The 26853-nt window shown below is 45.3% G+C and overlaps 1 protein-coding gene across 1 annotated transcript; it reads right to left on the reverse strand.

Annotated features, from left to right (window-relative positions):
• Positions 1–1340: 1340 nt before the first annotated feature.
• On the reverse strand, positions 1341–17333 carry PPIC (peptidylprolyl isomerase C). The gene is made up of 5 exons (XM_032335482.1): positions 17116–17333; positions 10162–10275; positions 9353–9446; positions 6638–6822; positions 1341–2500 (listed from the first exon to the last, which is right to left on the reverse strand). Exons 1-5 carry the CDS (start codon positions 17230–17232, stop codon positions 2372–2374), a joined length of 639 nt encoding a protein of 212 aa, XP_032191373.1. The 5' UTR covers positions 17233–17333; the 3' UTR covers positions 1341–2371.
• Between the last annotated feature and the right edge of the window lie 9520 nt (positions 17334–26853).

Genomic DNA, 26853 nt, shown 5'->3' on the forward strand with positions numbered 1-26853 from the left:
CCCCGCCGAGCAGAGAGTCTAATGCGGGACTCGATCCCAGGACCCTGAGATCATGACCTGAGCTGAAGGCAGAGGCTTTAACTCACCCAGGCACCCCCGAAGCAGTCTTTCTTAAATGAGGACCAACTCGTGCCCTTCCCCAACTTAACACTGATAGCTTCCCACTGTACTGTGCGTCAAGGAAGAACTCAAACCTGGCACTTAGGCCCAGAACCGTCCAATCTCAGCCTGGGCCCTCTGACCTCTCAGGCCCCACTCCTTCTCACCTCAGGACCCTTCTGACTTCAGCTTCCCTCTCGGCCAGGTAGGCCCACAGTGCCGTGCTCCTGCTCTCTACTCTCCCAGCCCCTCAGGAGGCCTGCCCAGACCCCTCACCCAGCATTCCCTTCCCAGTCGCCCCGGCACACATGGGCATGCCTTCTTCATACCCTCGGCATGCTTTCTGTCCCCTTATTTATTCTGTCTCCACATCTAGAATGTAGGTTCCCTCAGGTCTTTTTCTCACAGTCCCCTGCCAGATTCCAAAATTAAAAACTGGTACCCGGCGTATCTAAGGCCTTCAGTAAATTTGCTAAAAATTGCTAAGAAGGTTGTAGTAAGGGGCTCCTGGGTGGCTCAGTGGTTTAAGCCTCTGCCTTCAGCTCAGGTCATGATCTCAGGGTCCTGGGATCGAGCCCCGCATCGGGCTCTCTGCTCATCAGGAGCCTGCTTCCTTGTCTTTCTGTCTCTGCCTGCCTCTCTGCCTACTTGTGATCTATGTCAAATAAATAAAATATTAAAAAAAAAGGAAGGTTGTAGTGATTAACTGAGACTGCCCATTTCATCTCATCTCCTGCTAAAACAGTTTTCTTAAAATACAGCTCAAGAGATGGAATTTTCCTTTTAAGATCTGAGAGAGTGAGTGAGAGAAAAAGAGTGCTCATGGCGGGGGCAGGGGGGGGGCGGTGGGCAAAGGGAGAAACAGACTCCCTGCTGAGCAGGGAGCCAGATGTGGGGCTCAATGCTAGGGCCCTGGGATCATCATCTGAGCCAAAGGCAGACACTCAACTGACTGAGCCGCCCAGGTGCCCCATGGAGATGGAATTTTTTTTTTAAAAGGTAGTTGTCGGGGCGCCTGGGTGGCTCAGTGGGTTAAGCCTCTACCTTCGGCTCAGGTCATGATCTCAGAGTCCTGGGATCAAGCCCCACATGTGGGGGGGGGGGGGTGGTCTCTGCTCAGTAGGGAGCCAGCCTGCTTCCTACTCTCTCTTCCTTCTTATGATCTCTCTCTCTGTGTCAAATAAATAAATAAAATCTTAAAAAAAAAAAAAAGGTAGTTGTCAAAATTTATTTACTTCTTATTTCTTCTTTTTTTATTGACGAGATGGAATTCTGGGGGTCCTCACTCACTCCACAGGTCCTAGAGGAGAAGCAACGGGGCTGTTTTCAAAGATATCACTCCCACTGAACAGAGATCAGGCACTCTGTTCCAGCCAGGTATGTTACAGCAAGACAGTGGGGTTCTACTTTCCCATCTAGTTTAAGTACAGTCCAAATCTTCATGCTCCTTGTGTTAAAAAAAAAAAAAAATGCCCTTTTGTTGCAACTCGATTCAAGGGAACTTTGTATAAATGTTACAGTGAGTAAAAATTAGCAAATTAATCTGCTCAGGTATTTGGGATATGGTTAGACATCATTTCTGTGCCTTCCTATCCCAAATTATCCAGTTATGTTAGCATTCTGATTTATAGAACCCTCTCTAATCAGTTCATTGCTAGCATTACAATACATATATTTTTGTCATCAATTTTTTAAAGAACTTTAACTTAAAAAAAAAAAGACTTGCAAAAAGAGAGTTGACCTATATAAAAAGCATTTAATAGGACACAAAAGCACCTTTTATCAGGTAAAAGTCCCTATGACTTATCTCAGATTACAGATTACACTCATCAAATCTCCCTTTACCTGCAAAGAATTTGTTTGAATACAAAATAACAAACATCACTGTCCCCACCTTCTTCAGATGAATCTTCAGCATCCTCGATATAATTCGAGTCCCCAACTTTGGGGATTACAATTAATTCAGCAAGATAATGACTGTGTTCTCCAAACAAAAACAGACAATACAAAGTTTTCTAGTTTAAAAAGAGCACCGTTGGAGGAAGGGGCGAGGTCTTTGAAGTGCCAAGTCCCTAAACACAAGTGATTTACCAAAATTCATGCAAACTAATCTCTGAGTGGTTGATGTTTTGAACTTTTCTGTGATTGGGAGTGAAACACAGAGGTAAGAAAACAGAGCAAAACAGTAACTTTGGAAACTCAAAAGACACACATGTGCATGCGCACACACACACATCCCTGCCACAGTGTTTCTTGTTTTCCACCCGTTGTATCACCAGTCAGAGATCTCAACCACAAAGGGGGTCTTCACGTCTATCTTGCCACTGTTGACGATGGAGCAGTCGGTGAGCGGACGATCGTGCCCATCAGTTGCCTGAAGTTCTATGGAGTGGACCACGGTCTGGGAAGAGAAAAGCAGATTCTGGGTTCACATCTCGCCAGCAACTATGACGATCGCAGGTGAAATCAGTGCCCAGTCTGAAAGCCCAGGTAGAAAACCGGGTTTGTGGCTCTTGTTGTTGTTGGTATGGTACAAAAATCATTTAAGCCAACTATGGAAAACTTAAAATATTCAGGAAATGTATAGATAACAGAACAAAATTTACCCACTACCTGGCTACTGAAAGAGCATACTTGTGTATTTTCTCACTTCTTTTAATTAGCATTTTATATTCTGGGGCACCTGGGTGGCTCAGTCGGTTAAGCCTCTGCCTTCAGCTCAGGTCATGATCCCAGGGTCCTGGGATCGAGCCCCGCATCGGACACTCTGCTCAGTGGGGAGCCTGCTACCTCTCTCTCTCTCTGCCTGCCTCTCCGCCTACTTGTGATCTCTCTCTGTCAAATAAATAAAATTTTTAAAAAATTAGCATTTTATATTCTAAAAATAATATTTTCATAAACACAGAGCTCTAATCAAATGTATTTCTACCCACTTTCTACCCCAGTATAACAGTCAACATGGAATATGAGTCAGTTTCAACAATACCCTGTAAATGGTGTGGGCATAAGAAACTGGGTCAGAAGGCAGATTTAGAAGTGGACCTAGTTCTGTGTTTGCCCATTTTATTTTATTTTATTTTATTTATTTTTTTAAAGATTTTATTTATTTATTTGACGGACAGAGATCACAAGTAGGCAGAGAGGCAGGCAGAGAGAGGGGGGGAAGCAGGCTCCCCACTGAGCAGACAGTCCAATGCGGGGCTCGATCCCAGGACCCTGGGATCATGACCTGAGTCGAAGACAGAGGCTTTAACCCACTGAGCCACCCAGGCGCCCCTGGGTTTGCCCATTTTAAAGCTGACCCACGCCCAACAAGTGGAGTGAGAGACCCCAACCCCACAGTGATATGAAGGCCCGTTCTCTACCCTGGAGGACTACACATCTGAGGAAACCACCTTGAGCGTCACAAGGGAAGAGGGAGAACTGGTCCAGGACCAGGGACAGTAGCTTATGACCAGCTTCCCAAATGGGTCTGAGACAAAAATAGCAACAAAGCAACTCACTGCCTTAGACACGGTGCCACCTAACCCAGTCGCTGGCCAATTTAGGTTAACTTAAGATAAAAGACCAGCATTCTTCTAATAATAATGATATATATTTCTAAACATTGTGTCTACGCAAACATGTGTACACATGTCTGCCTCAAGCAGTGGGTCCCCATCTGATGACTTGTGGACCATTTTAAAAAATGCTCATTTAGAGTTAAAATAGAAATTTCTATGTATATTTTCTCACAGTTTTTAAAAATGCTTATTTGTGGGGCCACCTGTGGACACTGTGATTCTGTGAGTCTGAGGGGAGCTCAAGAAAAGTGTAGCGTAGGGCGCCTGGGTGGCTTAGTGGGTTAAAGCCTCTGCCTTCGGCTCAGGTCATGATCCCAGGGTCCTGGGATTGAGCCCTACATCAGGGTCTCAGCTCAACAGGGAGCTTGCTTCTTCCTTCTCTCTCTCTGCCTGATAAATAAATAAATAAAATGTCAAATAAATAAATAAAATCTTTAAAAAAAAAAAAAAAAGGAAAGAAAAAAAGAAAAGTGTAGCATTCACAAAGCAAGCCAGATGATCTCTGGGTTAGAATTCAGGAGATTCTGAAGATTCCTTGGAATGGTATAAAACACACACATACACACACACAATTTTTTTTTCCGCCTGGAGAGAAAACCTATAGTTTTCATTACTATCTCAAAGCAGTCTAGGACTCCTAACATGTTAAGGACTGTTCCTCTAAGACCAGGCAGCGGGTCTCCTAGGAGGAAGTTGGTACAGTCGGGTAGGGCGTGAAGACAGAGGATCCAGAGGGCGAGAAGAAAAACCATGACCGGAAGACAGCTGAACACTGGCACTCTTCATTTCTCTTACACGTTAGTATGATATATTCACATATATGCATATATGCAAATATATGTGTGAATGTTTGAACTTCATTACATTAAAAAAAATTTTTTTTTAAAGATTTTATTTATTTATTTGACAGAGATCACAAGTAGGCAGAGAGGAGGAAGCAGGCTCCCTGCGGAGCAGAGCAGAGAGCCCGATGTGGAGCTCGATCCCAGGACTCTGGGATCATGAACTGAGCCAAAGGCAGCGGCTTAACCCACTGAGCCACCCAGGCACCCCACATTTAAAATTTTTTAAACCCTGGTTAGGCCCACCGATCAAAAACGCAAACTGGTGGAGCACAGGCATATGGACGTTTAGCTCACTTCAAGGGCATCATTCTGTGTGAGACTTGAGGGGTGCTGGCATTCATTACTGTGTGAGAATAGATGCCTTGAGGGGTGCCTAGGTGGCTCAGTCTGTTAACTGTCTGCCTTCAGCTCAGGTCATGATCCCAGGGTCTTGGGACTGAGCCCCACGTCAGGCTCCCTGCTCAGCGAGGAGTCTGCTTCTCTGTCTCCCTCTGCCTGCTGCTCCCCTACTTGTGTGCTCTCTCTGTGTCAAATACATAAATGAAATCTTTAAAATAAATAAAATAAGTAGGTGCCTCAAAGGAAGTTATGGCTCGTGAGAATATAGGTCTGTCCTTTATTGTGATAGGATGGACAGTGATCTATGAAGTGATATGTGTCTGCCCTCTTTCTCTCTCATTCCACTTGCCAATGAGAACCCTATCTTTGGCGGCTCAGGCTGAACACTTCCTTGCCTTGTGAGAGAGGTTCTTAATGGGTCAACTCAGTTCCTGGCTTTTCAATGGGTAGAATCAGGATGGGGGTAGAAGCTGTGGAAGAATTGTCACAAGTGAGCTTGTTTCACTTGCATTTGGATGGAACAGACAGAACAGCTCACGTGAAAATGATACAAAATCGGGCGCCTGGGTGGCTCAGTTGGTTAACCGTCTGCCTTCAGCTCAGGTTGTGATATCAGGGTCCTGGGATCGAGTCCCACATTAGGCTCCTTGCTCAGCAGCAAGCCTGCTTCTCCCTCTCCCTCTGCTCATGCTCACTCATTCTCTGTTTCTCTCTGCCTCTCTCTCCCTCAAATAAATAAATAAAACCACTTTTCAAAAAAAGAAAGGAAAACAAAAGAAAAGGAAACCAAATCAAATATGGAAGAGGATGGGGGGTGTTCCGGAGTGGTCCAGGATTGGGTTGGGCAGACCTTCCATCTTCTAGTTTAGGAGCTGGGAGAGATTCTGTGAGCAGATGCTAAGGAGGAAGACTGTTGGGAGTGGAGGAGAATGAGGATTTTTAAGAAGTGTTTCTCTGGATTATGAACTGGACCCTTGAGATACTCTTTGAGACAGGTTATGCCTGCAGGAATTTAAATTCCCTTTAGCAACTGTCATCACTCTACTGACTATGTCTTTGGAGGGGACTTGTTTCTGCACAGAACCATGTGGTGTTCAAGGGATTTTTAAAAATATTTTGTTTTCAACCGTGGTAAAAGAACCTAACATAAAATGCACCACCTTATCTATTTCAAAGTGTACGGTGCCATAGTCTTAAGTATATTCCCATTATACTGTGCAACTATTATTCCCATTATGTGCAACGCTTCTGCAGAACTTTTTTCCTCTTGCAGAAGTACAGCTCTGTGCCCACGAAACACTCCCCATTTCTTCCTCCCTGCAGGCCCTGGCAACCACCATTCTACTTCATTTTACATGTATCTGACTCCTTTAGATACCTTTTAAAAGTGTAATCGTATGGTCTTTTGTGACTGGCTTATTTTACTCAACATATTCAAGGTTCATCCATGTTGTACCATGTGACGGGACTTCCTTCCTTTTTCAGGTGGCATAAAACCTAATATATGCACGTATGGGACCCAGGTTTTACTTGGCTATGTTAAAAAAGAGTTCCCATTTATATCAAGTAGCGAGATAAAGGAAGCCCTTAATTTTTCCACGTCAAGGCTCCATCTTCTGCCCCGGTACACCTCACAGTTAAAATAGCACATGCAATTCACCTTTAAAGAGGCAAGTCAGCATGGAATGATGGATCTCTAACAAGCACATTTTAAGATTAAAATAAATCACTGAAAGTACTCTCGCTGTAAATATAAAGCTCTGAATGGGGCATAATAACATATCACATTACCATTCCATCAAGGACTTTTCCAAATACCACATGTTTGCCATCCAGCCAGGTGGGCTTGGTCAAGGTGATGAAGAACTGAGAGCCGTTGGTATCAGGTCCAGCATTGGCCATGCTTACCCACCCAATGCCATAATGCTTCAGCTTGAAGTTCTCATCTGGAAATGTCTCACCATAAATGCTTATACCTGGGTGAGACAAAATTAAAAAAAGAAAAAAAAAAAGAGGAGAATCACCAGATGTTATATGAAAGCAAATTCTTCAAAGGGAACCATAAGGTTTTAATAGAACTGGGGACATGGGGATGGGAAAAGATGGTCAAGCATAAGGAGAAACAAAGGAAGTGGTAGAATTCACTCCTTTGGGAATCAGGGCATCAGAGACCCAGATAAACACACAAAAATCTTAAAGATGGCACCATCCTCTGACCTCAAAGCAAGACCCCCAAACAAGCAAGTCAACGATTTCGCTCTGAAATGAGAAGGAAGGGCAGGATGACACTGTTACGCCAATGTGGAAACCTGGGCTATCTTACTGGCACCATGTCTGTCCTGAGCTTCACGTGGTCGCTCCGGCTTCAGCACCCAACCCTGGCACAATCAGCACTTGATATACACCCTCCGCTAATCCTCACGACCCTACAGAACAGGTCTTCTCAATCCCACTTGAAATGAAGAAACAGAGGTTACACAGCTTGAAAACTGCATAGCAGAACCCGGCGCTCACGTGACATCCTGACCCTCCAGTGGCGGCTCTTGCCCGCCCCCGTGCTGGAGCAACGGCAGCCAGCCTACATGTAATGAGGCACAACGCCTTCCAGGCTCACCAGGCTACGGAAGGGGTGTCAAACGGGAGCACCCAGTGATCTGACCTTGAGCGGAAGAACTGGAAGCAGCCATGGGGACTGAGCTCCAGCCCAGCAGCAAGGAGGGCAGAACCCGTTTCTCCCCTAAGAGAAGAGTACACACCATGAGAAGTGTCTGCTCTATCCTCCAACACCTTGAGTGCATGTCATGCCCACCTCTTCCCTTTCTGCAGGGCTCTACCATCATTGGCTGCCAACCTCGAGATCCTGGCTTGGCTGCATGGACCAGAAGTGCCTATCCAAGGCAGGCAATTTAGAGCTGATTGGTCAGTGGCCTGGAAGGAAAGCTCTGCTCATGGAGAGGTCTAGGCCAAATGTAAGTGATCCAAAAGGTCTTTCCTCCAAAACTCAAGAGAATTTTGACTCAAGACCTATGTCCGCACACTTCCACATGGGTGCGTGCACACGCACACACACGGCAGGGAAGGCAAAGCGAGAGAGACGAGTCAGGAAAGAGGACACAGTAAAGCTCAGCTGTTCCTGCTGGGCTCCAGGATGGGAGAGTGGGACACCAGTGTCAAGGGCATTGCTACAGGGAGCTGCACACTCTTCCAGGGAGACCCAGCTCTGCACCAGCAAGGGAGGGAGGACTGCTCTCCTGCGCATCTTCCCCCGACCGGCCCGCTGACCCAGTGTGTTTCTGAATGTGTTTCTCTGCTCCATTCTCCATCCCTTAACGCTTACATTTTTGTAAGGACTAAAAGTAATGCTCCCAAAGACCCTGGCAAATCCAAGGGTTTAACGGTAGCCATTTTCTTATAAAGAAATCATTGTAATCAACCTAAAATTAGCAGTAGTGCATGAAAAGTGGGCCTAAAGGTTTCTCCAAAAAGTTAGCCATTTCGTACCCATCAGAACACGTATTTGCTGAATTAAAAATCTTAAATCTGAAGTAAATTTACATCCTAATGTAGCTAGCTCTATTATGTGCATTCAGGAAAAGGACTTATGACAGTTCTGAGCCCAGAGAGCTTGGGTACGTGCAGTCCCCAGGGAGGAACAATCAGCTCTGGTGTATGTGACAATCCATAAATTTAATTATTTGTGCTTCACAGCCCTCTACCTTGGCTTATAAAAACATATAATATGGGGCGCCTGGGTAGCTCAGTGGCTTAAGCCTCTGCCTCTGGCTCAGGTCATGATCTCAGGGTCCCAGGATCGAGCCCCGCATCAGGCTCTCTGCTTAGCAGGGAGCCTGCTTCCCCCTCTCTCTCTGTCTGCCTCTCTGCCTACTTGTGATCTCTCTCTCTGTCAAATAAATAAAATCTTAAAAAAAAAACATGTAATATGGACAACTCATTGATTACTTACTATTATTGGAAAAGCCGACAACAAAGTAAAAGAATTTGAAAAAAAAGTGGGGGGTAAATCCCCCCTGCAACCCCACCACCTCAACCCTGGTCTCTCCCTTCAGCTGTGCTGCCCCCAGCCCTCCTGCACCACATCCGTGTCTGGGGTCGGCTGCTCCCCTCCCCCACACCAGCGTGTGCACGCTTTCTCATTCGACCTTTCCTTCCCTTGTGGGCCTCTTTCTCGACCACTGCCTACTGGGAGTCTCGCATGTTAGTAACTGCAGAGCCATCTCCTGGATGAATGTATCTCCACTATGGAAAGCTAACGAGCCAGCGCACTACTGTTTCCCGTGAAGGGGGCCTCACTCGTTTGTACGTGTGACTAGATTTGAGGAGCTGAGGCCCCCCTGCCAAACCCTGTCCTTCTGAAGATTAGTTTGGTGGTCGTGAGTAGTTCATTTCTTATGTCTGGGAATTCAGTTCAGGGGGGGTAAATGCACAGACTTGATCTTGGGTTTCAGTGTGGTATAGAGAAAGGAGAAATATAAAAGACATGATTACCACCGGTGCCGTCCCCACTCGTGAAATCTCCTCCTTGGATCATGAAATCTTTGATGACGCGATGAAATTTGCTTCCTTTATAGCCGTATCCTTTCTAAAGAGATTACGTCAGTTGAATATACAAGTAGATAGAACCTGTACTGCAAGGTGAACCCCACCGTTTTTAGTACATGAGCTGCCGTAGTGAGCACTGAACCCCGCTGTTTATCGGGACATGACCCACGGAGAAAATGACACAAACTCTCTATAGAATTAGGTCCCTGTGATGATGTACGTAGAAACACATCGAAGGACCCAAAACAAAGAAATAAATCAACTGTGGAAGTACGGTATTAATGTGAATAAGTCAAAAGAGTGCTCATCTGTATTCTCACGTGGTAACTGCTTCCCCTCGATTTCTAGGACCCCAAGGACACTGAGCACCAGAAGAGTAAGATTTTGTAGGAAAATAAAGTAAAATATTGTAAGAATGTCTCGGGTTCATCGGACCTGCTCAATCCACACTCATTTTCCCAGCAGACACCTGTATGCTGGGCTTAAAAAAAGAAGACCCCGGGGCGCCTGTGTGGCTCAGTGGGTTAAGCCTCTATCTTTGGCTCAGGTCATGATCTCAGGGTCCTGGGATGGAACCCCGCATGGGGCTCTCTGCTCAGCAAGGAGCCTGCTTCCCCTCTCTCTCTGCCTGCCTCTCTGCCTACTTGCGATATCTCTGTCTCTCTGTCAAATAAATAAATGGAAAAAAAAAAAAAAGAAGAAGAAGGAAGACCCCCCTCCCGGGCGCATTTAAGGGAACCCAGACTGAGACTGACCTCCCCTGTTGCGAGCGCGACAAAATTTTCCACAGTCTTGGGCACAACCTTGCCGAAGAGGCCAATCACGATTCTGCCGACATCTTTGTCTCCAATCCTCACATCGAAGAAGACCTGCGTTGTGAGGGAATGGCGGAGCAGAGGGTTACAACGGGAAGAGAAAGGTACAGTCTGAGAATGCGTCCCCACGTGAAAGCCCTCCCCTCCACCCAGCAGCGGACAAAGAAGCTCTAGATTCATCTCCAATCACCGGTGTGGCTGCATTCCACCTGCAAAAAAAAAAAAAAAACCTACATCCCGCCAACATTTCATGAGCACCCCCCTCTGGGCCCAAGCACCCCACGAGGCCCTGGGTTTGCAGACTGACTCAGCACTGTCCCGAGTCCGCCGGTGAGGTCTCTGAGAACCCCAAGGTCCCAGCAGCCCTGCGGTCCCCTCCCCTTTCCCAGCCTTGCGCTCTTCTGATGGGTGGTGATGTTTTTGATCTTGGCAGGAGAGAACAACACATAAGAAGAGAAATAGTCTAACCATCCAGATTTATTTTTTTGTAACTTCAACCAGTGCCCGATTCCCGGGGAGTGCTCAGCAGACACCTGCCGTCAAGGGAACTGCAAGACATCAAAACGCACGGCCAGACATCTGAAAGGCCTGCCACTCACTTCGGACTCTTGTCAGGCTCCTGGTCCCCAGGCTTGTCCCGAGCCCCAACAGGGCCATCGGCCCTGCACACTCAGACACCCAGCTTAGTCCTCATGCCCCCAAAGTCCCACGGGGATGCTGGGTTCTCTTTGTGGCACAACATGTCAGGGCAGATGAAAGAAAGCACGTCCCCACGAGGGTGCATCAGTCACGTTGCACGCATGTGAACCCCACCGGTTCCCTTCCCTGAAACAAATGCTGAAAACCTGTTTCATCCAAATGAAATGATACCCGTAGTGCTTCACCAATCACCGTGTTAGGGTGATGCCAACGGGATGCTTGAAAAGGCTACGGAGTCGAAGGGCATTCTATTAGCAGGTTTAGATTATATGAAGCAATTTACTGTTCGAATGCGTTAAAAATAAAAGAGAGAGAGAGACCTTTGAGAGATGGCTCTAAAAAATATAAGAAGGGTTGTCAAAGAAAAAAGATGTCTCGCAGTTTAGAAAAATCGTGAAGTAAAGACTGTCAAGCTTTGGTGCAAGACAAGGGCTTCTGCCAATACGTCAGCACGTCTGTCACGGGCTGATGTGATATTTAGTGCTCCGTGTGGCATTTTAGAATTTTCCCGTGGCCACGGCAGCCGCAACTGTATTATTATTTATACAGGAGGACTTTATAGACTGTAACAAAGACCACGCCCTTGAGATGAGCCTGTGCACTTGAGGACGACAGTTGGACATGGCTCCAGGACAGGCCCCAGCCCTGACACGCCGGGACCGGGGTCACCAGGGCTGGTGTCAAAGAGAAGCACCTTCTCCAAAAGGATTTCCAAGCCCAGGAGTAAACTCAGGCACAGGCAAGGATGAGGCAGCCCCGGGAGAAGAATTAGGGTCCTCATCTTAAAGGAACGCCATACAAGACCCTAGAAAGGCCTGCCAGACTTCTAACGTACAGAAGAGAAAATAAAGTCTGTGGGTGTCTGGGCAGCAAGGAGCATAAAACGCGGGAGAGCAAGCCGGAGAAGGTGAAGGAAAAGGGTCTGTCACCCAGCAAAACTCTTCAATAAAAATCTGCTGTTCTGACGTGCGGCCTTGCACACTTACTAAGAAGATTTTTCTCCAAACTGCAGGGTCCTTCCACTTTGTGACTGGCAGCAAGAAAATACAGCAGGGTTTTCCCTGAGTCCGGTGGAAATGATAGCATCCCATCTTCTCTGTCACCAAGTACACAAGAACGCTGGCTCCCGGGCCCAGAGGGATGCTGAGGGCTGCGGGAAGCATCCTCCATGGAGAAGGTGTGATGGGAAGCAGGCCTGGAGGCAAGAGAGAGGCCTCCAGGGACAAGAATGGGCCTGAGCCCCACGGGGGCAGAGTTCCTTCTAGAGAGCAACCACCAGGGCAGGAAATGGGCTCTTTGTGCCTTCCGACTGCAATTCCCAGGGAAGGGAGATTCTGACCAGTTCCAGAAGGCGGAGGAAGGCTGCTGGCTAGGAGACCTGGGTTTTTTTGCTGGGCAGCAGAGAGCGGGGAAAGAACGGGGCCCCAGAAGACTTGGGGGAATATTACTCGTGTTGGGGGGGAAGGAGAATCTGGGAGCCCTGAGACCAGTTCAAGGAGGAAGTCCTAGGGCCTGTGGTGGGGTGTGTGGCTGAGGGGACTTAAGGACAGGGGAGAGAGGCACTGGGATAACGGAGAAGAAACTGGAGGGGGGGGGGAAGACCCCCTGTGGGGTCTCAGGGAGCTCTGCCGAAGCAGGGAGACTGAAAGCCAACCGTGCGGTCCTGTCATTTATCCTGCATATGGCGCTTGCGGTCCAGGCAGGGAGTCCTCTAAGGGGTCGAAATGGTGTTTTTAGATCCCAGGTGCCTGGCACAGCGTCGTCGTTCAAGCAGGTAGTCAAAAAACGGTGAGTACTTCAACGCCCCGTGAGAGGGGACGTGAGAAGCAGGGCAAACTACCTCAGTATAGGGTACAGGGGACCCAAGGTGGCTGCCAGGCAAACACTCTCCCTCTGCACCGTGTCACCCTGAGATCATCTCTGACTGCTTGCATGCCCTAGGGGACAGGCCCTGTTCTGGACACAGAGTGAGGCTGCAAAGCCCCTGGCCACATGGACGTTATAGTCCCCCAGAAAACACATATGTAAGTAGCTATAATATAATGGACAATCAGGTTTTATAACAAGATAAGTACTGATGAAATGTCATGGGTAGAGGTGATAATTATCTGTGGAGATCAGGGTGGGCTTCCTGGCAGAGGTGGTAACTGGATTCCACACTGTACTTCAGGAGCAAGCTCAAGTCATTTCTGTTTTCCCCTTGAGGGCTGCCTTTGGAAAGTCCTTTGAAAATGATGGGCCACGGGAGGTAGAGACAAGAGGGAACAGGAAAGAGGCACTCACAGAGCCTGATCCTAACCCCGGAAGGGTTAATCCTGCTTCCACTTCCAGAGCAACTAGGGTAGATGCCAAGGATAAGAGCCAACCACCCTGCTCCACTGCTACTGGCCATGGGTCCTTGGGCAACTTAATTCAGCTCTGAGCTTCTGTTCCTCACCTGTTTCAGGGCTGCATTAGTAAGGTCACATAAATAACACTAACAATGGACCTCAGAAATCTTGGCTAAGCACTTTACCTGCTTTATCACATCTAATATGCAAAACAAACACACAAAAACCCAGTAGGTAGATATTATCTATGTTTCCACTAACAGAGAAGGAAATGGAGCTTCACACATTAAATCACCTGCCCCCAGGGCACCAGGCCATGCTCTAGGAAAGTGCCAGCAAGTTGGGCCAGGCATGAATGCAGCTGGAAAGACAGCACTATTCTCTCTCATCTAGGTGCCTGATCTTGCGCAGAACCTCTAGTGTTTGCGCAGAACCTCTAGCGTCTGCTCAGAAGTACAGGTTGGCAGATGTCTGTTCCGGGGACTTTGAGACCAGCGAGCCGGAGCGTGGACCAGAGGCTCCAGGGCTGGGCAGGCAGCAGAGGGGGATGCTGGTGAGTGCCACTGAAGGGGGGGGGGCAGTGCCTCGCCCCTCTCTTATTCCAGATTCCTAGTTTTTAAATGAAGTCAGAGGGAAAACAAAGGACCGTTGGGGAAAACACTAGAGCGATGGCCAGTTTATCTACCTTTGCGAACTCAGGGAAATTATTTTTTAAATTTAAAAATATATATATTTATTTATTTGACAGAAAGAGAGGAAGCACAAGCAAAGGGAGTGGCAGGGCAGAGGCAGAGGCAGAACCAGGCTTCCTCGATGAGCGGGGAGACCAATGTAGGGCTCGATCCCAGGGTCCTGGGATCCTGATCTGAGCTGAAGGCAGACGTTTAACCAACTGAGTCACCCAGGCATTCCTTGGGGAAATAATGTTTAATATTTCTCTTTTCCCATATATTGAGTTGTTTTAAAAAGTCCACTGAAAAAGTCACTTGACAGGGCCGAATCTGTAGAAGACTTGCCTACACAATTAGCTTTTAGAACTTCATGATAGAGGCACCTGGGTGGCTCAGCTGGTTAAGCTGTCTGCCTTCAGCTCTGGTCACAATCTTGCGGTCCTCAGATCGAGCCCAGCACCTGGCTCCCTGCTCAGCAGAGAGTTTGCTTCTCCCTCTGCCTATACCCCTGTTTGTTTGTGATATCTCTCTCTGTCAAATAAATAAATAAAAATCTTAAAAAAGAAAAAAACTTCATGATAAATTTGGTAGGAAGGGAAGGGAGATACATTACTAATTCTGAGAGCAGAGTACAGGAAAATTTGCTGAATGACAGCACCCTAGCCGAGGGGCAGAGATGCTCCAACCTCCCCTCCAGCAGCTTTCTCTTGGCACCCCTCCTAGACATTCCCAGCCTGGGTGACTCACAGATCGTGACTGACTTGATCTAGGCTGGGTCTCTGCACTGGGTAGGTTTAAAAAGCTTCCCTGGTGAAGTCTGTTCCCAAACCCCGCAAATGACAGACTTATGGTAAGAAATGATTCATGTTTATCTGAAATTCACACCTCACTGGGAACCTTATATTTTATCTGGCAATTCTACTTCATTTCCCCTACCCCCCATCTAAACCATCAGCAAGTCTTATTAGTTGCATTTCAAAACATCTATTTCACATCCCTACCCTTTGCTCCCCATTTCCACGGTTAGCACCCAAATCCATGCCATGGCCATCTGGACTCTGACATGGAGCCTGAATGATCTCCCATTTCACTGTCCGTGGAGCGACCACAGTCTCTGTTTAAAAGCATATATGAGATGTCAACCCCATGCTTAAAACCCCAGGAGCTAACTGCACTTAGACTAAGACCTCAAATTAGAAGATTAAACTGCCTCAAAACCCGCTCCTAACTGTGGACTCCAAGACCCTACACAATTTTGCTGCTGCTGACCCTTCCTGCCTTGTCTCAAGACACTCCCCTCACCCCTGGGTGGGAGCCTGTCCCCCTCTCTCTGTCCTCTGAACTCTGATGGCTTTCCTGGCACGGGGCCTTTGCACATACAACTCCCTTTGCATCCCAAGTGCTTGCCAGGCTGATTTCTCTTATCCTCCAGGTATTTTTTAGTATCACCAGGTCTATTAAAGGGTTTACAATAGTCCCCGCCCCCTTACTCCAGGTTTCCATTTTCCCCAAGGTTCAGTTATTCCCCTCAGCCCTGTGAGCTGTGGTCAGAAGAGGAGGAGGAGCGGAACAGCTCGGAATGCCTACCGCGGTCAGGTCACCTTACTTCATCTCATCAGGTAGACACTTTATCATCTCCCGGCATCGCAAGAGGAAAAGGTGAGTGCCCTTAAGATATTTCGAGAAAGACGGCATCTGCGTAACTTCTTACCGTGTATTGTTATAACTGTCCTATTTTATTATCAGTTATTATTATTAATCTCTTTCTGTGCCTAATTTATATATTAAACGTTCCCTTTATTTAATATATATGTTATGTATAGGACAAAACACAGTGTATGGGTTTCAGTATCCACTGGGGCTCTTAGAACTTGGCCCCCGCAGACAGGGGGGGACTACTATATTTTCTTCCTCATTTTATGAACGTTACCTTTACGGTTGTATCCCGAAAGACCCAAACGGTATCTGCAGACTGAAAGACTCCCTCTCCCCCACCCTTTCAGCTCTATGGCTCTTGGACAAGCCATTTCTCAAAAATGGATACTCCTCAAATATCAAGGGGCAGGGCTGAGAATCAGTGCTCACAACAGTGGGGCTAGGTTTCCGCCTTTCACGCACACAGAGACTGCAGCATGGTATGGCCTTTTGGTTCATTCTTAGGCTACATCAGATGTTTGGGGGATCTCCCTCTCCCCACGAACCTCATTCTCCCCTACCCCCACCCCAGGTGGGATCTGTGGGAGAGGACTTAAGCAGTCTACTTCTTGTTCAACAGTATCATTCCCACTGGCAAACACCCGACTATTAAAACAACTTGCAGCTGCCCCTCCTCCCAGATTCCAAGACACTGCTGCTGCCGGTGGTTTTTTCTAGAAGTAGTGATCAAGGCCACCAAATCATTCCCTTCCCTCCCTCCCTCGCTCTGTCTCTCCCCACACCCTCCATTATCTTCTAGCCTGGGTAAATATGCTGAAAAAAGCCCGGTGGTGCTTGGAGAGACAGTCCAAGGCAGATCCCCGCCCCCATCAATCCCCCCCCCCCCCCCCCGGTCCAATCCCCTCTAGAGATTAAAAGGCTGTGGGTGCTAGCAGCTTCCCAAGCTCAGGATGCAAACTCTGAAACAGTCAAAGGCTAAAGGCGTACCCCCCACCCCCGGGCTGAGGGGACAGACTCTCGCGAAAGCAAGGCTCCTAATTTGCCCGGACGCTCCCCACCCCAGCGGGCTCCTCCAGGCTGGGTGACAGTGCTGGCCGTCTCCCACTGCACCCCCGCGGCTAAGAGCTCGTCTCTTCGCCACCCCCGACGCCCCCCCCCCCCCCCCCCCCCCCCCCCCGCCCAGCGCCTGCATTCTTCCTGCTTCTATTCCACAGTCCTCGCCACGCAAAAGGAAGTACTCGGGCCGCCTCCTTCCTGGAGAGAGAGCCCAGTGGTTCCGGAAGCTTCCCGCAGCGCCCAGGGCAGGTCACGTCGGACCGCCGCCCCGGAGACTAAGTTCAAACTGCTGGGCCTAGCGCCCCCAAGTCGCCCGGACAGCGCGGTCCCCGAGCCCTCGCACTAAGCCCCGCGGCCGCCTCGCATCCCCGGCTCCCGGGAAGTCCCCTCCTCGCCGCCGCGGACTCCGAGGACCCAGTCCCCAAACCTTCCCCGTCCCCCTGGCCCGCGCGAGGGCAGTTTGCTGCCCGCCAATCAGTTACCTTGGCCGTCACGGTGGGCCCTCGCCTGCTGACGCCCGAGCCCCCCGCAGAAGTCACGAGCGCGCCGAGCCCCACGCAAAGCGCGAGAGGTAGCAGCAGCTGGGGACCCGGGCCCATGGCGAGCGCCGGCAGCTGCTGCAGCGGCTCCCGCGCCACCGCAGCCTCCCGGACGGGTGGCTGGACTTCCCCGGCCGCTGCGCCTGCGCGCTCCGGGTTTGGGGAGGTGGGGGGGCTAGGATGAGGCGGTCGGGGCAGGGCGGGAACCTGGGGCGCGCTCCTCCCAAGTTCAGCCCCGGGAGCCGCTGGGGACTGGGCGCGACGCGTTGCTGACGGACGCTCCAGCGGCCGGGGCGCAGGACGCCGGGGGCCGCAGCGAGCCAGCTCTGCTCCCGCGCGGTGCCCCAGAGAGGCACGGACCCTAGGCGCGGTGGAGCTGCAGGGTGAGCGCGGGGCATCTCCCTCAATGTACCGCGTAGGCGCGTGTTAAACCTGGCGGAAAGTTCAGGACTCTCCGCGCTCCAAGTGCTCCTGGCAAATTGTGCGCTGCTCAGTCAGAGGCTCTGCAGACCGGTTGGTGTCCGTGACCACAGCTGCCCTTGGAGGAGCCCCCGCCGCACCTGTCAGGTTCTTGGGAGACCTTAGTTAGCTCATCAAAAACTTCAGCCTAAAGTTTTCGATGCCTATCAGTGCTTTGGAACCCCTGGATGGGCTGACTCGATTACATGCAATGAATGACCCATGAGATGATTCAAGTTGGAGATACAGTTTTTTACAAACTTATGAACTGGGTTTAGGAAGACTAATGATATGGGGAAAGCTCGTACTTTTTAATGGAAAACTCAGGCTGCAAAATCATATGGAAATTCTGATCTCAACTGTGAAGAAGTGTATATAAAGCCTTTTTTTAAATGGAGAGAAAGGTACCAAAACATTCACAGTAGCTGTCGTGATAGAATTATGGGTTTTTGCTTTCTTTGTAATTTTCTGATTTCCCAGGTTGTTCTATATCGAACATGTAAGTATTTTATAATCAGGGAAGCGTTATTTTAAAACTCAGTGCTTTCCGAATTTGGACTTAAAACTTTTTAATTTTAGAGTCATAGCTCCAAAATTAACTACAAATTAATAATAGTATTCTCTTGGTTTTCTGAGTGGCTGCCATGACCTTCAAGCCAAGATTTTCCTTGGGTAAGCAGATAGGATTCCTGCATGTAAGTGTAGATCTAAATATTACACTGGAACTTTTTTTTAAAAAAAGATTTTATTTATGTGAGAGAGTGAGAGAGAGAATGAGTGGGGGGAGGGGCAGAGAAGAGGTAGAAGCAGATTCCTTGCTGAGCAGGGAACCCCAGGCAGGGCTCAATCCCAGGACCCGAAGATCATGATGTGAGCCAAAGGAACTTGCCCAACTGACTGAGCCACCCAGGCGCCCCAGAACCATTTCTTTTTTTTTTTTTTTTTCCCAGAACCATTTCTTATATATAAAAGGCATGACTGCCACTTTGGAGGAATGGGTAGAACACACCCAAACTACTTTGATAATTCAGTTCCCTGAAAGATCTAAAAGCTTTCTTTATAACCTACCACTCCCAATAAAGAAAGAGTCTTCTCTATTACATATACATATATATGTATGAGGAAAAAAAAAGAGTCATCCTTTTGTAGCAATCCAAGGGTATCAAAGCACTTATCCCACTAAGTGATGGTATATATTTTTCTGTATTAATTACTGTAATTGTTTTTATTTGCCTGTGTTACCAGAATGTAAGCACCACCAGAGCAGGGCACATACCCATTTGTATGACTGCTGATGAGCCAGATCTAGTACAATGTCTGTTATATAGTGATTTCTCAGTACATATTTGTTCAGTGAATGAATGGGTCTGTCTACGTACTTTTAAAAAATCACTTTATTGGGAAGATTAATACAAGTAAAGGTGCACAGGATGTAAATCAATGAATTATCACAAAGCAAGAACAGCTAAAACCACACCCCCAAAGAAATGAATATTCAAGAATTCCCTGAAAAATCCTCTTGTATCCACTCCCAATTACTAACATTTTCTTTTCCCCAAATTAACCATAATCCTGACTTCTCACATTGTGGTTTAGTTTTTTAACTTCCTAGAGATGGAATTTTGCAGACTATATTCTTTTGCTCAAATGTATGCTTGTGCAGTGCATCTATGTTTTTGCACATAGCTGTTTTGGTAAATATCAGAAGGTAGGGGACAAATTCAGCTTTTAGGAGGATGGCCATTTATCCCAGCACAATTTATTAGGAAGTCTCTTCTTTACTGATGGCTCCATAATGACATTTCTATCATGGGTACAAGGGCCCCTACATGCCTGGATCTGTTTGTGGGCTGTCTCTTCTGTCCCACTGACATCTTTGTCATCATACTTTGTGCCAGTCCCACATTGTCTTTTTTTTTTTTTTAAAGATTTTATTTATTTATTTGGCAGAGAGAGATCACAAGCAGGCAGAGAGGCAGGCAGAGAGGGGGGCGGGAAGCAGGCTCCTCACTGTGCAAAGATCCTGATTCGGGGCTCGATTCCAGGACCCTGAGATCATGACCTGAGTCAAAGGCAGCGGCTCAACCCACTGAGCCACCCAGACACCCCCAGTCCCACATTGTCTTAATGAAAATAGCTTGATAGTAAGTCTTCATATTTAGTAATGCAAGTACTGTTACTTTGCTTAGCAGATTCTGGCTTTTCTTGACCCTTTCCTTGTCCATATAATCTTGAGAATCAGCGTGTCAGTTTCTGTAAGCTGGGATTTTGATGAGGATTGCCTTGTATCCATAAATCATTTTTAAACACTTAGCACATATGTACTATTCCAATTCATGAGCGTGACATATTCCTCCATTCACTTAGGTCTTCTTTAATTTCAATAAGATTTTATCCTTGTCTTCTTAAAAGTCTTATACATATTTTGCTAGATTGACTTCAAGGTATTTAGGTGGGGTGTGTGTGTGTGTGTGTGTGTGTGTGTGTGTGTGTGTATACTATTGTAAATTACACCTTTTTAAAAAGATTTTATTTATTTATTTGACAGAGAGAGATCACAAGCAGGCAGAGAGGCAGGCAGAGAGGGGGGCAGGAAGCAGGCTCCCCACTGAGCAGAGAGCCTGATGCAAGGCTGGATCCCAGGACCCCAGGATCATGACCTGAGCTGAAAGCAGAGGCTTAACCCGCTGAGCCACCCAGGTGCCCCATAAATTACACCTTTTTAAGCATTTATTCTCTTGTTTGTTACTATTGTGGTAAAATTAATTTTGTACCTTGATTTTGAATAGACCAACGTTGTTAAACTTACAAATTTGAATCATTTATCTGTGAATTATTTAGGATTTTCTGCATAGACAACTGTATCATTCATAAGAGTTTTATTTTTTCCTTTCTCATCTTTATATCTTTCATTTCTTTTTCTTGCCTAATTGCATTGGCTAAGACCCCCAGCACCAAAGGAGGTAACAGTTGGGGGAGTCATTGTTTTGTGAGTTAAGTTGTGTTCCCCAACAAGATTTGCTGAAGTCTTAATCCCCAGAGTCTGTGAATGTGATTGTAGTTGGAAATAAGTTCTTTGCAGATGTAATGAGTTATGATGAAATCATACCAGAGCATGGTATACCCTACTCCAAGATGACTGTGACTGGTGTTCTTATAAAAAGAGGTGAGATAAAGACATACACAGAGCAAATCACCATGTGAAGGCAGAGACAGAAATTGGAGGGATACATCTATAAGCCAAGGGATACCAGGGATCATTGGCAGCCACCAGAAGCTGGGAAGAGGTAAGGAAGGTTCCACCCCTAAGCCCTTCAGAGAGAATGGAGCCCTGCCAATGCCTTGATTTCACCCTTGTAGCCTCCAGAATCGTGAGATAATAAATTTCTGTTTTGAGCTGTCCAGTTTGTGGCACTTTGTTATAGGAGCCCTAGGCAGCAAATAAACATGTCTTGGTCCCAATTCCAGGGAGAAAGCTTTCAATATTTCAACAGTAAGTCTGATATTTGCTGAGGTTCTTTTGGGAAAGGATATCATTTTTCAGCGTATAAAAATTCCTTTCTAGTCCTAGTTTGTTAGGACTTTTTGTGATGAATTTGATCAACATCTTTTATTGAAATCAACTGAAATAGTGCTCCCCCTCAGTCTCTGAATGTGGTGAATTGCATTGACTTTTAAATCTTAACCCAAAGTTGCATTCTGGAATATGTCCACATATATTGGCCTTTTTATATATGGCTAGATATGGTGTGCTTTTTTTTTTTTTTTTTTTAACCAACTTACTGAAAACTGGGAAAAATGGCATTTCTCCTGAGGTTTGGGGAAAAAACAGTGGGTAAAGTGGCTCTAGCTTTCAAGCTGATATCAAGCTGATCTTTAACATTCCATCTTTATGTTAATGAGGAAGTTTGCTAATCTTATTTTCGGGGTATCTGTGTCTGTTATTCATAAGTCAGACCAGCCTGAAATTTTCTTTTCTTGAAATTTCCTGCCAGTTTTTAATATCAGAGCTATTCTGGACCTCTTAACAGGAGTTGGCAAATGGAAGCTGTTTTTCCTGTGCTCTGAGTGAGTTTGGGAGAGATTACCTTCATTTCTTCTGTGAACATTTCTTAGAATCCCTCAGGGCCTGGAGTTTTCTGTATTGAAAAGTTTTAAATTATAGGTTTGATTTGTTTTAAATAGTTGAAGGATTATTTAAATGTTCTCTTCTTCCATCAGTTTTTACATATAGTATGTTTTGAGGAATCTCTGTATTTCATTTATATATATGTATATATTTTTTAAAGATTTTATTTATTTATTTGACAGACAGAGACCACAAGTACGCAGAGAGGCAGACAGAGAGAGAGGAAGGGAAGCAGGCTCACTGCGGAGCAGAGAGCCCAACACGGGATGGGGCTCAATCCCAGGACCCCGAGATCATAACCTGAGCTGAAGGCAGAGGCTTAACCCACTGAGCCACCCAGGCGCTCTGTAATTTACACTTTTTAAAAAGCTACATGTTACTTAAAAGTACAATCGTTTATTTCCAAAATATGGCTTAAAAAAATCTTTTGGTTAGTGATTCCCAGCTTGCCTCTATTCTTTTAAAATATGTGGACACTTGCTTAACGATGTAGGACTGGTCAAATTTTTCCAAACTGTTCTCTGTGTATTGAAGGGTATTATTCTACTCTTGGTAGATTCTCTAGTGTCTGTGTGTCCATTGGATCAAGTTTGTCAATACTGGCTTTTATATCTCTCTCTTTACTTGACTCTCTATCTGCTTGTTATGGGTTACTGAGAAAAGTGTATTAAAATCTCCTATTATGACTGTACATAGTCTATTTCTCCTTGTAAGTTTGTAAGCTTTTTATGTTTTTTTCCCTTTGTATGTTTTAAGGCAATTTTACTGAGTGCCAACAAATCTAATATTATCTTTGGATGAATTGAATTTTTTGTCATTTTGAAGTATCATTCTTGATTGCCAGTAATGCTTTTTGCCTTAAAGTCTGATAACCATCCTTTTGGTTACTGAATGCATGGCTTGTCTTTTTCGATGACTGTACTTTCGGTCCTTCTGTCCTTATGTTTTAATATATCTCTTGTAAATAGCATAATTTTTAAAATACAGTTTGGTTATCTTTTTCTTAAATAGAATGTAACCTGTTTATATTTAATGTATTCACTTATATATTTGGATTTAAGTCTAACAACCTAATGTTTTCTTTTTCTTAGTGCCCTGTTTTATGTTCCTCTTTCCCTCTTCTCTTACCTTATCCTGATTTGATGGGAAAGATTTTGATAGTCTGTATTCTTTCTCTACCAGTATAGTAGTTATACTTTCCTTTGAATACTCTTTCAGTAGTTATAATAATAATTACAATGTTCATTCTAGATTTTCCAAAGCCTAATATTTACCTGTGACTTTTACTCTCTTTCTGACTAATCTGGAACCTCAGCACACTTTTCCTTCATTTGTCCTCTCTGAAATTTTATACAATTGTTGTCATTTATTATATTATTTTATTTACATCCCCATAGAACATAATCGCTATTGCCTAGTAAAGTCGTATATACTTAGATTTGACCAGAAACTTACATAATCATTACTCTTTATTACTTCTGTATTTCTGACTTCACACATGTGGTCATTTTCCTTCTGCCTAAAGAACTCCATCTGGTATTTCCTTAAGTGCCAGTTTGCTTGTGAGAAATTATTTTTTGTTTATTTGAAATTGTCATTCTTTTTTTTTAAAGATTTTTTTTATTTATTCATTTGAGAGAGAGAGAGAGAGCACAAGCAGGGGAGGGGCAGAGGGACAAGCAGACTCCTCACTGAGCAGGGAGCCTAACATGGAGCTCAGTCCTCGGACCCTGAGATCATGACTGAGCTGAAGGCAGCCTCTTAACCGACTGAGCCATCCAGGCGTCCCCTGCAAATGTTGTTCGTGAATGATGTTTTTGGCCAGTGTAAAATTAGTTGGTTTGGTTTTTTTTTTCCCCAGAAATATGAATGTGTCATTTCTTTTAACTTAGAGCTTCCATTATGTGTAATGAGAAAACCACTCTTATTCTAATTGTTAACCCTTTAAAGATAATGTGTGTTTCTTTTCTAAGATTTTACTTTTAAGTAATCTCTACACCCAGTGAGGGCTCAAATTCACAACCCTGAAGTCAACAGGCAGATGCTGTACTGACTAAGCCATACAGGTACCACCCATCTCTATTTTTTAAACCCTGGTGATATTAGTAATTTTCTTTCCATATATATATATATATATTTTAAGCAGTTTCACTAGAATTTGCTTAGCTGTAGATTTCTTTTTATTTATCCTGCTTGGGATTCATAGGACTTCGTAAGTCTTGTGACTTGATGTCTTTTACCAATTTGGGAAAATTCTGTCTTTAACTCTCAACAATCACTTATAATCAATCTCACTACCTAATACAGTTACTTTCATTTGTGTACATTCCTTTGTAGTCTCTTTCACATGTTTCAAAAAACATTTGAAGCAATCATAGTGTAAATTATGTAATTACAATTATAGAATTATAAGATTAATATTAAATTCATGCAAATATATTGTGTGTAGGAATTATAAGAGGGAGTAGCTAATCTGTTGACAATTATCTTCTATAATATCCAAATAAACCATGGACGAATAATCCTGTTATAGCTCACCACTTTTGTTCTGGTTTTCATTCATTACTGAGAAGGACTGCTTGTGTTCCATTTATTAATGATTTGTGAGTATAAGAGAATACAGTTTTATCATATGTAGCTTCTGTCCTGGTATATAAGAAGCAAATTTTAGCTTTCTGCCAGTTTTAAAATAAATGTGGCTCTCAAACCTACATTTCATTGTCTTCCAAAACCCTTTGGTTTTTGTGCACTGTTAATTTTTTCCTCATTTATATGAATAACATCTTAGTTGAGTCAGATATTACTTTATCTTCAAACTATAATGATACTGGCCAAATACCTTTCTTAAATTCAGTTTGTGCTTAGCAAATAAATGCCTAAGGCTTTTGTCAATAGCTAGCTATATGAATGGTGAGTTTTTGCCTGGACATTTCTTTCAGGTGTTACGATGAGGAAGGGAAGAGTCACCTTAGCTCATCAGAAGGCAGGAACTCAGGACTGGGGTAGAGTTCCTGGGGCTCTCCTACTATCCTTGTCTTCATGGGCACAGCATATCTTTCTGGAGCTAGTCACTTTCCCAAGTGTTTTCCCCTTTGGGGTCTGCCCTGCCAAACTTACCGTGACAACGTCTCCAAGGAATTAAAAAGTAATCTTGCTTTTATTTGCTATCCTGAACAAAGTGACCAACATGGTTTTTTTTTTTTAGTTTTTATTTAACTTCCAGTTCATTAAAGTACAGTTTAATGTTAGTTTCAGGTTTACAATACAGCGATTGAGCACTTCATCCCTCCTCCTGGGCTCATCACAATGGATGCTCTCCTTCCTCCCCATCACCTATTTCACCTGTTCTCTCATCCACATCCTTTTGCCTGACCAGTACTCCTTTTTAAAAAAAAATATATATATTTTTTATTTTTTATTTATTCAACAGACAGATCACAAGTAGGCAGAGAGGCAGGCAGAGAGAGAGAGGAAAGGAAGCAGGCTCCCTGCAGAGCAGAGAACCCGATGTGGGGCTTGATCCCAGGACCCTGGGACCATGACCCAAGCCAACAGAAGCAGAAGCTTTAACCCACTGAGTCACCCAGGTGCCCCTGACCAATACTCTTAATAACAGGTGTGTCCCCCTTCTCTCCCTGCCTGAGTTCCTTCACCAACCAGAGAAGCAGCAGTACCACTGACATTTGTTGGCACATCCCCATGGTCGGCACTGGGGTACAAAGGCAAAAATGCATGAATGTCTGGTTTCTGCCTACAAGGAGCTTCAGGTAAGATGCGGACACAGGAAGGGCTTAAACGATCTAAAGTCACATTTGTTGCAGGTCAGTCAATGGGCCAGGGGTATGAAGTGGGACATTCTGCCCCGTGAGAAAGATTGCAGAAGGGAAATCTCATGGTCACTCAGTTCCTACTGTGGACAAGTCACCTTGGACACACCACCCCTTTTAAGCCTGTGAGGCAGCTACTGTTAAATAAAACTGAGGAACTCAACTGGACCTGGAACTTCAACAGTCCTGCTTCTGTGAATTTCAAGCGTCGGGGACCTCACAAATCTCTAACTTCGAGTCAGCGGTCACAAGTGCTTAGTGAAGGGGACAAGGAAGCCTGCTTGGCTTTGGGTATGAGAATTGGGAAGCCATGAGAAGTGGCGAGCCAGTGAATTGTAGTGCTTGCAACTTAGAGTGGTGTCAGAGATTGATTAAATATTGATTATATTCCAAAAATTAGGGAGAGTCATTTGTGAGAGGGCACTACAATCAGCTCAGATGATTCCTCCTTCATGCTGCATTGATCTGAGTGCTGGGTGAGTCTACCCTGACGGTTCAGACAACCTACAAAATTCTCCGGAGACCATCTGTTATTTGGTTGATCTGTAGATTTGTGTTTTCTCCTCTTCTCTTTCTACTCTTCACCAAGGCTCCCAACTTTTAAACAGTCCTGGTATAAATGTGTGTTCTTAAACCTTTGTTGATAGATGTGTTTTATGCAACAGTTACAAAGTCCATTAACACCGAGCACTAAAACACAAAAAGAAACTGAAGAGGTTTCTAAGCATACAAATGCCCTCACCAGATCCAATTGAAATAATAAATCCAAAGTCGAGGAGATGTTTATGAAGTTACTATGAGCATATTTATGTACTTCAAAACATGTTCTGTGGAACTGAATCATGTTATATATGAGACTTAGTTCAAAGGGGAAAATACAAATTAGCTCATTTACTGGTAATGAGTTACTGTGTTTAAGAAAACCACACTATTGTAGAAGAGAGAAATCCCCCTTCAAATACATTTACGTCGGTTGCATTCCTGGAGACAGAAATTGCCTGAATGATTTTTCTTTAAAAACTGGAAATTTGGGAAAGCTCAAATGATTTGTATTTTTAAAGAGGCATGAAAAGACTTCCAGCCTGACTGTTTTACGAAAAAACACCGAATCTCTGGTAGCAGCAGGAGTCTAGAGGCCAATTTTTCCTTGGGTGCCATCTGAGATATAATTGGTGTCCTCAGATACATCCCCCACTCCCCCCCCCAAAAAAAGTTGGCAAAGTAAAAACGGCAGCTTCTATCTCCTCGTTAAAACATCAGATTGAC

The sequence above is a fragment of the Mustela erminea genome, chromosome 3, assembly GCF_009829155.1.
Source record: "Mustela erminea isolate mMusErm1 chromosome 3, mMusErm1.Pri, whole genome shotgun sequence".
In the NCBI taxonomy this organism is placed as follows: Eukaryota; Metazoa; Chordata; class Mammalia; order Carnivora; family Mustelidae; genus Mustela; species Mustela erminea.